The sequence below is a fragment of the Pseudophryne corroboree genome, chromosome 6 (assembly GCF_028390025.1).
Source record: "Pseudophryne corroboree isolate aPseCor3 chromosome 6, aPseCor3.hap2, whole genome shotgun sequence".
In the NCBI taxonomy this organism is placed as follows: Eukaryota; Metazoa; Chordata; class Amphibia; order Anura; family Myobatrachidae; genus Pseudophryne; species Pseudophryne corroboree.
The window spans coordinates 674,180,986-674,194,296 of NC_086449.1; the positions used below are offsets into that span (position 1 = coordinate 674,180,986).

The 13,311-nt window shown below is 42.6% G+C and overlaps 1 protein-coding gene across 1 annotated transcript; it reads left to right on the forward strand.

The window, feature by feature from the left end:
* LOC134934662 (paraneoplastic antigen Ma1 homolog) lies at positions 1-1,368 on the forward strand. The gene has a single exon (XM_063930043.1). The coding sequence runs from the start codon at positions 1-3 to the stop codon at positions 1,366-1,368; it is 1,368 nt and encodes a 455-aa protein (XP_063786113.1).
* The last annotated feature ends 11,943 nt before the right edge of the window (positions 1,369-13,311 follow it).

A 13,311-nucleotide genomic window follows, 5' to 3' on the forward strand; every position in this document is an offset into this window, starting at 1 on the left:
ATGGAGGACATCACAGGTAAAGACGTGTTTCAATGGTGCCAACAGAAAGGAAAAAACCCACAACGGTGTTTTGGAATTGGGGGAGATTTCTCCGGATTCTTTAATAGTGATGTGATATTACAGATAGAGAAGCTGTATGGAGTGTATCAGCCCAAAATAGTAGATCAATGGAGAGAAGAGACAGGGAATATATGCGCTATGTTAGTAGAGACTGAGGGAGATTTAGATGCTAATCTAATCGCTTTAATGGTGATGGTGGATAAAGACACAGGAAGACGATGGAATATTCTCTGGCCAGAACTTCCATTAGTAGAAGATGCAGACACTTCTCCAAAGCCCCGTGCAGGAAGGATAAATAGTAACGGAGGCAAAGGGGGTGATACACCATCAGGCAATGAGGCTCATTTAGGTGGTCAGTTCGAGTCCATAATGGATAGGGTAGTCACTCAACTGGAAAGATGGCATTATGAAGGGAGCTACCGAAGATTACGCATCTTTTCAGGGATTCAGCCAGTTCCCCAAGGGGAAGAAACCTACGAGTCTTGGAAGGAGGCGGCCATACAGCAAACAGAAGAATGGCAATGTCCTGATCATATAAAAAAACAAAGAGTTGTAGAGAGCTTAAGGGGGCCTGCAATGGGGGTAATACAAGCAGCACGACGAAGTGACCCGAATGCCACTATTGAGACTTACTTTGAGGCTCTCGACTATGCCTATGGAACACTAGAAGATGTAGGGGACTTAGTCTCTAGAATGCATCACACCTTCCAAGAATCAGGGGAAAAGTTGAGTACTTTTCTATATAGGCTAGATAGGTTGCTTTATAAAATAGTTGATAAAGGAGGTATAAAGAGAATTGAAGTGGATGATAATCGAATGAAACAACTATTAAGGGGGGCGCTAACTACAGACCCAGTGGCACAGAAGTTACGTTGCTCTGGAGCTCGAATGACCCCTCCTACCTTTAATGATCTCATGAAAGAGGTAAAACAAGAAGAGACCCTGATAGAGATGAGGGAACGCACCATAAAAAAGGTAAAGGTAGTAGTACCCACAGTAGAACCCAACCTATTTGAAGAAAAGATCCTGAAGCTGATGGAAGAGCAGAATAAAAGGATTGAACAGTTCATTGCCTCGCAAAGTGCTGGAGTTCCCCCTCGTGGAAATTCAAGGAGTAGAGAAATGGGGAGAGGAGACAGAAATATAAATAGAGGTTGCTTCAGATGCGGACGATATGGTCACCGGGCTATTGAGTGCAATCAAAATAGAAGCCTCACAAACAACACTAGAGATGAGATAGATAGGGGAAGCACTGACCAGGGAAACGGGCGAGGGAGGTCAGTGGTTGTCCCCTCACTGGCCCCCTAGAAGTTGGAAGATGTGCCATGGGGAGTTCATGGTGGAGTGGAGTCATCCCGGAGGGATTACTGGGACCCATTCCCATGAGAATAGCCAGGATCAATGGAAAAGACTGTGAAGTACTATTGGACAGTGGGTCGCAAGTTTCCATCATTTTTGAGTCATGGTACAAAGCAAACATACCTGAAGTAACTATACAGCCGCTATCTGGACTAGTCATATGGGGACTTAGTGTAGAAAAATATCCTTACCTGGGTTATGTTAGTGTCACACTGGAATTTAAAAAGGAGAATGAAGATGGAATTAGTCAAGTCCCATTTGTCGCACTGATATGTCCTGAGGTACCTGAAGGGAGAGAGAATCTTCCTATTATAGTAGGAACAAACACAAAGTTATATCAGGCTCTGGCTGATTGGTGTAAAGAAGAAGATGAGAAGACTATATCTAATTCATTAATTATACAGCCAGAGGAAGTACTGCTAACCAATGGAACAAAGAAAGCAGAGGTACAGGAACCAGCTCCTGTTATAGCCATGCAGGATTTTGACTCATGTTTCAGAAAAAGTGACATTCCCAACTTAGAGAAGGAATCTTTAATAAGTGAATTAAGGAAGCGGGAACAAGCCTTCTCTATGGGAGAGTGGGACCTAGGGAGAGCCAAAGGAGTTGAGCACCGAATAAAGTTAAGTAATGATAACCCTTTCCGTGAGAGGTCACGCAGAATTGCTCCAGCCGACTTCAGTGACCTAAGAACACACTTGAAGGGGTTATTGGAGAATCAAGTTATAATTGAATCCAGAAGTCCATATGCGTCCCCCATTGTCATCGCCCGGAAGAAAACCGGGAGCATCCGCATGTGTGTGGATTACAGAACATTAAATCAGCGAACCATACCTGACCAGTACACTGTCCCCAAAATTGATGAGGCTCTAGATTGCCTTCAAGGTAGTAACTGGTTTTCTGTTTTGGACTTACGAAGCGGATTTTATCAGATCCCCATGTGCCCTAGCGATAGAGAGAAAACAGCATTCATCTGTCCTTTAGGATTTTACGAGTTCCTAATGATGCCTCAGGGAGTCACAGGAGCTCCTGCCACTTTCCAAAGGACCATGGATAAGGTGGTAGGAGACATGAACTACAGGGAAGTGATAGTCTACCTTGATGATATAATTGTCTTTGGTAATTCCCTTGAAGAACATAATAAGCGTCTACTCAAAGTATTAGATCGTTTAGTAGAAGGAGGGCTAAAATTATCATTAGACAAATGCCATTTATGCCAATCCTCTGTAAAATACCTTGGTCACATCGTGAGTCGGAAAGGAGTAGCTACGGATCCATCTAAAGTGGAAGTAGTCAACAAATGGCCTCGGCCTACAAAATTAAAGGAATTGCGTTCTTTTTTGGGGTTTTGTGGATATTATAGGAAATTTGTGCCCAAATATTCGAAAATAGCTAAGCCTTTAACTGACTTGACAAAAGGATACCCTCCTGTTTGGAATAAGAAAGGACGAGTATTACAGAGGAGGGTCACCCAAGGAAGCTATTATAAGCCAAACGAGCCCTTTGGAGAGAGATGGAATCTTCAATGTGAAAAGGCATTTGAGGAGTTGAAAAATTGTTTAGCAAATGCCCCTATTTTGGCTTATGCTGACCCTAGCCTGCCATATATTTTACATACTGATGCCTCTCAAGAGGGCATAGGGGGAGTATTATACCAAATGCACCAAAACCAATTGAAACCTATCGCATTCGTTAGTAGAGGACTGTCAAAAAGTGAAAAAAGATATCCCACCCACAAATTAGAGTTTCTGGCATTAAAGTGGTGCGTAGTGGAAAAGTTTCATGACTACCTATATGGCACTTCTTTTGAGGTACATACTGACAATAACCCTCTAACCTATATACGGACAACTGCGAGGTTAGATGCCACTGGACACCGATGGCTATCTGCGTTGACTCTATATGATTTCAAACTGAAATATAGACCTGGAAATACCAATATAGATGCGGACTCATTGTCAAGAATACCTAACCAGCAAGCAGATGAAGGGGAAGAAGAATGGGTGGAAGTACCCGCTGGTGAAATAAAAGGGATGTGTCATAAGATTCATATCAGGAGTGGAAAGTGTGAATCGTTAAGTAGTTTAGGGGCTTCGGAACAGGCTATACCGCTATCTTATTGCTGGCTCAGTAACATTGAGTTAGACGGGATACCTAAGGTACAGCACAAGCAATTACAAAGAGAGCAAGAAAATGATCCTTGTATAGGATATGTTATATCTAGGATGAACCAAACTGCCACTATCCCCATGCCACAGGAATGGTCTAAAAGTATCCGTCTCTTAGAAAAGCAAGGGAAAAATTTGGTTTTCAAAGATGGGTTACTATGTCGGAACCGAATAAGCGAGAAAGGGACAAAAAAACACCAAGTTGTGCTCCCAATAAAATATAGGGATTTAGTCCTGCAGGCCCTGCATGATAACCACGGGCATCTGGGGATCGATAAGACAATGGGATTAGTTGCTGACAGGTTTTATTGGCCCAACATGAAAGCAGAAATAGAAAGATATTGCAAGACCTGTGGAAACTGTATTGTAAGAAAGTCTTTACCGAGCAGGGTGGCCCCATTAGTCAATATACAAAGTAATGGCCCTATGGATCTAGTGTGTATAGACTATCTGTCATTAGAAGTCGAGCCCGGAAGGAAATGTAACATACTGGTCGTGACTGATCATTTTACCCGCTATGCCCAGGCCTACGTAACCCTGAATCAAAAGGCTTCCACTGTGGCCACAACATTGTGGGACAAGTTTTTCGTCCATTATGGACTACCCAACAGAATACATTCCGATCAGGGGAGGGATTTCGAAAGCAAGCTCATAAAGGAACTGTGTCTAGCTTGTGGAATCGAGAAATCTAGGACAACGCCGTATCACCCTCAAGGGGATCCTCAACCTGAGAGGTTTAATCGCACATTGTTAAACATGTTGGGAACGCTAAATCCATTAGATAAGGTTAAATGGAAGAGGCATATTAACAGATTGGTGCATGCATACAATTGCACGAAAAATGAGACTACAGGATTATCACCCTATTTCCTTATGTTTGGAAGAGAGGCCAAACTGCCTATTGACGTATGCTTAGGTATCTCCCCTGATGGACAATCTTATCCATCTCATTCTAAATACGTGGAAAGGTTGAGGGAAGAACTAAGGACTGCCTATGAACTAGCAGATAAATCTGCCAAGAAATTGGGAGAGAAGAATAAAGTATATTATGACCGAAAGGTACGGGATCAAGTTCTAGCTCCTGGGGATAGAGTACTGTTAAGGCATCTTGGGCTACAAAGAAAATTTAAAATAGCTAATCGTTGGAAGGAAGAACCATATATTGTGATAAAAAAATTCTCTGACTTGCCTGTTTATAAAATCAAGCCAGAGAGTGGAGAAAATGTTGTACTTACATATCACCGACAACACTTACTCCCAATCGGACGGGAAATTCGTCTAGAGGATTATTATAGCAAGATTGAAAACCAATCTAGTGTCAAAAGGGAGTCTAGGACTGTGTTAGATCTGCAGAGATTAGATGGAGAGGACAAAGAAAGTTCAGAAGAAGAAGATGAATGTCGTCCCGGGTATTATTACAGGGACGATAGAGATAATAGCTTCAAAAACTCTTTGAATGATGAGAATAAATTTCTGACAGAAAGTAACCATGGGAATATTACGCCCGAACCCAGCATAAACAGTAGTGAAGTCATAAATTACATAAATGAGGATCAAGGTGAGGACGTAGAAGAAGAAGGTTTAGGTTGTGACTTATCGCCTAATGAAACGGAGGGTGAACAATTTGAAGGAAGGGGGAAACGACTACATCGCCCTCCATTTATACTTACCTATGATCAATTGGGGGAGCCAAATGTCATTCCAAGAACATTACATCCCAACATGGTATATAGCTGGCCCTATTTTGAATATTCTATGAATCTAAATTAGTAATATGGTGATCTTAGTATAAAAGTTTAACCAGATCACCAGGGGGAGAATGTAGCCACTATACACATGTCTACATATATTAATATTCTGGAAAGTGACACCATTACATATTTACGGTATAGGGTAATTAAAGTAGATAATTAATAGTGTGTAAATGTGTATAGGCAGAGTAATTACATTACATTGTACATATATTATGAAAATATTGGACATATATATGTGCATAGTAGATAATTGATATACATATATTGTATGGATTGTATAGAATATTATAATATGACAGGTTGTTGTATGTAGTATAAGCCTGCCCTGGTGGGGAAGTAGAGGAAGAAGGCTCTAGAAACCCACGTGCAGACGTTAATGGCCCAGGGCCTGAGACAGGAGAAGGGTTGAAAAAGGTGCATGAGCCGGCTGATGGAAAGGATATAAGAAGCAGCTGCGGGAAAGAGGCAGTTTTAGGCAGTTGATTTACTGGCAGAGGCACGAGAGGTACGACAGCAGGACTGGCAGTGATAAAGCAGCGACTGAGAGACACAGAGATACCACGCCAGATGCGGTCAGCGCTTCCAGACGCCCAGGGTGCTTAAGTGCTTATGCAGTGTGGAGAGGTGTAACCTGGAGCGACCTAGCAAATGATGATCTAGGAGAGAGGCGGGCTCCCGCTCCGAGGCGGAGCTTAGGTGGATGACACGAGGAGGAATTCACCCTACTGGCCTGATGGATACCTGTCAATAAAGTGAGTGCTGTGGGACAGACAATTAAATGAACACTAGAGAGCACAGAGCACCCCATAGACACTGATAGCAGAGCTGTATCCATATATACATATACAGTATATTACCAAAGTGAGTACTGGAAGACAGGCAGTAGAAGGATAAAAGCAGGCAGTAAAAGCACCCTGACCCAGCTGATAATTAATATAAAAAAAGGTCATTGAGCATATGAAGGTGTCAGTGTTACCTTAACGAAAGCAGCCTTCAGAGGAGACAGAGACTACTGGCTTACTATCTTGCCATCGTGTCAGCCATTGCATCGTATAGTATCCATACCCAGAGACTGTGCGACTATGCTAGAGGCTGAGCCACTTTACTCCCTTATTAATGTAAGTCGGGGGAGAGCTATTCCATGTCACTAAGAGGAGGATAGTAAGCTGTATACCTACAGAAAAGTATCATTTATTGGTAAAACAAGGGTGCTGTCCTATATAAAGTTGAGAGAAGCAGCAGAGCAGTGACTGATAAGACAGGTGCTGAGTCGGTGTGTAAATGGCTGTCTCTGGGCTGTGATATGAGGATACAGTGTTGCTCAGGAAAGAAGTTACAGTATTAAAACTTTGAGGAAAACACTAGACAGCTGAAAATTGAAACTGTACGTAACTATACAGTTCTACAAAGGAGGTTTAGGATTTCCACAGCAAGTAGCTATACTCTGATGAAGAGACTACCAGTTATGTACAATTCCAGTGCACTTCAATATGGGCCCCATCGGCATATGCATATGTAACTGCAGTTTACCTAAACTTTATTACCCGGGTAATTAGATACTTTGGATGTTGAGGTATTTTTTGACAAGCAGGGTTTTATTCATTCATTTTTTGTATTGCATGCAAGGATATCTGTATAGTTATCTTCTTAATATATTTAGTGATCAATTTAGCTATTTTATCAATCGGAATTGAATTGTAATGAAATGTCTGAATATTGCTACATTAGCCATTTTTATTAAACATTCTGGTACTTACCTGTAAGACGTTTTGTACATGTTCCAGCTCGATCTGACGATCCTAGAAGAAGAGTAAAGGTATAATTATATGTTTGATTTAAACAATAGTAATATATTTACACATTCATACCCATCACACATTAACGCTAGGCTTTCCCAAGCAAGCCTGTATACAAATATATATATAGCTTGGGTGGAGGCACTTAAGTTACCCTCAGAGTAGGGGAGGGTTACATATATACACTTGCACGGAAACCCCCCTCCCCCCTCAGAAATCCTGCGTTTGCCCCTGCAGCTCCACTCCACTGTACGGATTCCGGAGCATGGGAGCGTGGAGGACCCGCCAACATGCCCCAGCTGCAAGCCGCCTCAGCTCCACTGTACGGAGCTTCAGAGTGGGGAGGATCTGCCAACATGCCCCAGCCACCGGCGCCGCTCAGCTCTGTTGCCCAGCCGCAGCCCGCCCCAGCACAGCACAGCAGCACCAGCCAGTGTCACAGAGTACAGCGGGGAGAGATGGTAAGTGTCTGTCTGTCATAATGTGTAAAAAGGGCACGCTGTCTGCCGTAATGTGTCGAAAGTGGGACACTGTCTGTCATAATGTGTAAAAAGGGGGACACTGTCTGTCATGTGTAAAAATAGGGACTGTCTGCCGTAATGTGTAAAAAGGGGAGCGCTGTCTGCCGTAATGTGTAGAAAGTGGGACACTGTCTGTCATAATGTGTAAAAAGGGGGATGCTGTCTGTCGTAATGTGTAAAAATAGGGACTGTCTGCTGTAATATGTAAAAGGGGGATGCTGTCTGCTGTAATGTGTAAATGGGGCTCTACCTGGTGTAGTGGCACTACTGTGCTGTGTAATTTGAATAATGGATACTAGTGTGCACCATAGTATGAATTGGTATTATTTTGTGGCCACACCCTTTCCCCATGAAGCCACGACCCTAATTTTTTTGCACGCGCCTAAGGCGCGCACTGCCCATGTTTTGCATAAGGTGGGGGGCGCCAATGCCATTTCTTGCACACAACGCTAAAATGCCTGGTTACGGCACTTAGTGCGGGCTAACTAATAAATGATGTATGGGCTGAATGTTGCCAAGCTCTAAAAATAAATAAGGGGCTAGTTACAACATAACACGTTATGTACCTTCAGAGTCTGGGTGATGAATAATAGTAATAATGTAACAAAATGTAGCCTGCTAGCAACAAAGTAAGAGTAGGAGACATGCACTCTGAATACTATCAATGCTGAACATACGGAAGGAAAAAGAACAAGTTTTGCAAGATGCTGCTAACTGTCCGTATAGTCAGTACAGTGAATTATAAAAAGCAATTCCATGAAATATATTCATTCAGTCCGCCGGGGGGCACAGTGTTAACTTTGTGAATCCAACGTGTCTCCATCGTATCTCCCCCTCTAATCCGAGCAGAGACGTTTACGATAATCTTGTACTTAAGTGATTAAATATTATGCTGAAATACTATGAAGTGTCGTGCCACGGGTTGATCGTTGTTGCCACTTTCTAAGGCTTGTCTGATGGCCATCCTGTGCGTGGACATTCTTTCTTTGAACATACAAGTAGTTTTGCCTATATACAGACGTCCGCAAGGACACCGAATGTAATAAATTACAAATTTACTGCTGCAGGTAAGTACATGTTTAGTAGGAAGACACGCTCCAGTATGTGGATGATAAAAGTCACTACCGGTCTCCATGTATCCACATGTGATACAACCTATACATTTATAGCACCCTTGCTTACGACTTAAGAAATTTGACTGTTGTTTAGGTGTTAGTTTAGAAATATCATTCCTCACAAGGTGATCTTTGAGATTTTTACTTCTGGTAAAACTAGGAAGTATTTTCGTATTTTTTGCAAACTGTAAGTCCGGTTCCAGAGCTACCACTGGCCACAGTTCTTTTGCTTTCGTATTGATAGTGTAAATCATTGTTTCTATATCCTTCTTCAATGGGGATATACAGTAGAAACAATGATTTACAGCAGGCAAAGAAGAAAGCTTTAGCAATTCCAAGATCTAAATTATTGGAACCGCCCAAAGCTAAAACAGCATTATCTCACAAACAGGTATTTGTAAAAGAGTATCATCCGTACAGTACCACTATCAAATATCAAGAAGTCACTCAGAATTATAATACTCACAGTTCCAAATTGGTATACCGCCACGCTGGCATCTCAGTTGTTGTGTGGTGAATTGTAGTCCTCTAGTTCCAGACTAAACTAATAAAGTATCTGACCAAATGAATATGGGAAAGTAACTTTAATTACCAAATGGACCAGCTGTTGGTGAATTCTCAGGTCTAGCATATAAAATGGTGGCCACCTCTTCAACACATCTCCACTGATGCTCACCACTGCAATGTTTCTGTTCCAAACTTACTAATGGTGAGTGTTACACCCCTGCTACTAAGCTCCAGATGTAAACCAGGAAAAGTCATTAGCAATGAGGCAGCATTGTAAAAGTAGGGTATTAGTGTAAATATGATACCCCAACACATTTCACCCCTAAGTCCAAGAGGCTTTATAAAAGAGAGAGATCAGGGTAAGCTTCCGTCTCTTTTATGGGCACTGGGAGTGATTTTCTGTTTTTAATTATCTTGCATCTGTCAAACTCACGCATTTAACAAGGTGACCTGTTGTTTCTTAAAAATATCTTCAATACATAAAATTAGTATAATTAGTTCAAACATACTGTATATAAAATAACTCTTTAGCGTGTCCTGCTATATTGTTAAAGAGAACATTAAATGCTATATTACAGGGTAAATGTGTAAATAAAGTAAAATGAGAATTGTAAAAAATATACATACTGTACTCTACACACTGTACTTTTTAGATCAGGGGCGTGGCTAAGATATATCGAGCCCCATTGCAAATTTTTCTCCCCCCCCCCCTTCCCGCTCACAGCCCTGCTGCATCAGCTCACCGCAAAGCCGCCCCACCGCCGAACACTGTGCGGGCGGGCACTCACCTCCTGTATCCAGCGGCTTCTCCTCTATCAGCAGTGTGCTGCTGCAGGCACATCTGCTGTCAATGTCCCGGCCGGCTGGCTCCGTGTTTCTCCATCCTCACTGATGCTGGGAGGAGCCAGACTAAAGGCCCATTCTCTTGAACGGGCGATATATCGCGGGTCCGTCGGCCAGTGTGTACGACCGATACGTCTGTGAACTCCGACGTATCAGTGCGCGGCCGACGGCCAATTTATCTACTGATATATTCGCGTGTCGCTGTGTGTGTACGGTCGGACGACCGCCCATACACATGCTGTGGTGGCTGGCGGTGATTGACAGGTGAACTGGGCGGGCGTGTGTGCACGCCCGCCCAGTTCATGACGTCAGTCCCCAACGGATCGGGCAGTGTGCATGCACAACACACTGCCCGATCCGTCCATAGATATATCTGCAGATCAATTGATCTGCAGATATATCTATTAGTGTGTACCCACCTTTAGCAATGCCATGGCACCTCCCAGCATCAGTGAGAACGGGGAGTCAGAGCCAACCGTAACGCTGACAGCATATGTGCCTGCAGCAGCAGCACAATGCTGATAGAGGAGAAGCCACGGGGCACAGGTCTTTAGTAAGTGTGTGGCTAGCAGGTATGCATATTATCCAGGTGCAGGGGAGGGCAGGGCCCTGGACGTGGCCAGGGCCCCATAGCAGCCGCACTACCTGCACCTATGCTTTGGATGCAAACCCTGAATCTTTAAATCTTTAGGGTGAACAGATTGAAAAAAGATATGAATTAAGAAATACAAGGATATATATATATATTGATAATGTTGATATTATCTTAGACCACAAAGCTATACCTTTAAATACACTATTACCGTGTAGCCGCTATGGCCGCCAGACTAATATGCACGTGCTACGCACTTTGTACGCTATTTGCGTACAGAGTCCTGCACGTGGTACGCACTTGGCGTACACATGCCGTGCTGAGTGTACAGAGAACACACAGCGGGCGCACACACAGATTGATGACCTTTAAACCTTGTTAATGATACAATGTAATGATATGCTTACACTTTAAACCTTAGCAGCAAAGTACTGCAACGATGTAATACCTTTAAACCTTAAGTAGCGCTGGCGGTATAAAGTACCCGCAGTGCGTACACCTTATCAATACCAATACACCTTATACAGATTAATACACCATAAAGCCCATTCAGGAAAGTGAAAACACAACACTGATTTGTAGTTGCAACCACAGGGTTCTAAGGCCTCAGTGGATTAATTCCAAAAAGGTAAAACAATACAATTTATACACTACAGGCTAACAAGTAAATCTAAACAGAATAATGGCTACAGAGAATGTACATACGTGAGAATGTTTCGCAAGCGCAACCCGGTCCGGTCCTCCGCCATCTGATAGATAGCGTTGTGAGCCTTCTGTCTGACTAAGCCTGCTGTAGGCTCTCTTTATTCACTTCATCCAAAACATAACACAATGGATACTGTAATCTCTTTGTCCATTGGACACAGGGATGGTCATTTACATTACAGGAGAGGTCATAGGTGGATTTGAATAGGTGAGCAATGTTTTTCCCCAACTGCTCTTGTGGGTGGTCTCCTCTGGATTCCCCCCACATACATAATCAGAATCAGAATCAGCTTTAATGGCCAGGTATACTTACGTATACTAGGAATTTGTCTTCGGTTTGCTATACAACAGCCAAGTAGGTAACAGGTAAGCAGGTGTGTGTGTGTGTGTGTGTGTGTGTGTGGGGGGGGGGCAAGTAAAGTTACACAGATAGGTATACCGTAGGGACACAAGTGAGTTACATGTACGTCTAGTCAGTCAATGTTCAGGAGTTCAGCAGGCGAACAGCTTGGGGAAAGAAACTTTTGAGGCTTCTGGTGGATCTGGCGGGGACAGCCCTGTAACGCCTGCCTGAAGGAAGCAAGTTAAACATGCTGTGGCCGGGGTGTAGCTGGTCTTTTACTATCTTCATTGCCTGCTTTTTAGCTCTGGACAAGTACAGGTCCTAGACTGAGGGAAGGTCGGCCCCGATGATCTTCTCTGCGGTTCTGACCACCTTTTGGAGCCTGCATATGATATACAGTAAATAAAGTTTAAACCTATATTCTGCTTCTGCATCTAACTATCCTCAGGAACATGCGATTTTCCTCAAACCAACACCAGAATGTTTCCCTTAAAATACCCTACAGCTGGATACCAAACACCACCTTGTAACCTTGTTCTGTCCCCTCCTTTCCTGTAAAGGTGAATCCCTTTGTTCTGTTATCATTTTAAACAGCTATTTCTTTCTGATATGGTGCAGGCGGCTATGTGTACAATGTGCACTATTTGGGTTAAATATGTAATGTTCTAATAACCCTCTACGCGCTCACAAACTCCGCCATAAATACCCATATCACGCGCGTGATCACCGGAGTGATCCTACGCAAATTGCGGATATGTGCACTCACGGAGGACTGAGTGCACGAGCAGAGGGCATGTGCATGGGGTTAGTACATGGGGCATGCATTACAATATTTTTCGACTTTGACAATATATATATATATATATATGCAAAAAAGGAAAAAATAGCGCCACTTGTGGTAAGTTAACCTTCACAATTATGTACAATATATGTCCAGAAATACATTCCCTTAGGTACAAAGGGTGTCAGCAGGCCCCTAAATAAAAACAGCAGTGGTAAGCTGCTGTAAAAAGTGTTATAGAAACCAAGAATATGGGCACAAGCGACCAATGGTGTCTATAGTAAAGGAACGTAAAAAGATTTTTTATATAAAAAGAAAAAGCATATTTATTTTACACGATTAAAAACACTGATATACTTTAGTTTAAGAAAAAATGCTTAAGCATAAGAATTCATAAAAAATGTATATAAAATGAACGAAAATATGATTAAAAGAGAAGAAAAAAATCTAAAAGTACAAGGTACACATCAGTTTGCAGTAAATGTGTAAAAAGTGCAAAGCTACATAAGCTATGGGTGCTTTGTGCTGAGTATTTAAATAGCTTCATATTGTCACAATCCTGACTGTAGGTTTATATTTGGTGACTTACCCCTGCCATCTGTCCTGGATCCTGTGTCTTTTCACTCACGGAGTTAAACAGCTTGTCAGCACTATGAGGTTTCCTGAGTTCTCTGCCTGAGAGGTAATCAGCTCCACCTGTGGTGATCTCCTGTGTGAGGCTGAATTCAGTAATCTAAAAGCAAGCATCCTGTGTTTTGCAGAAGTCC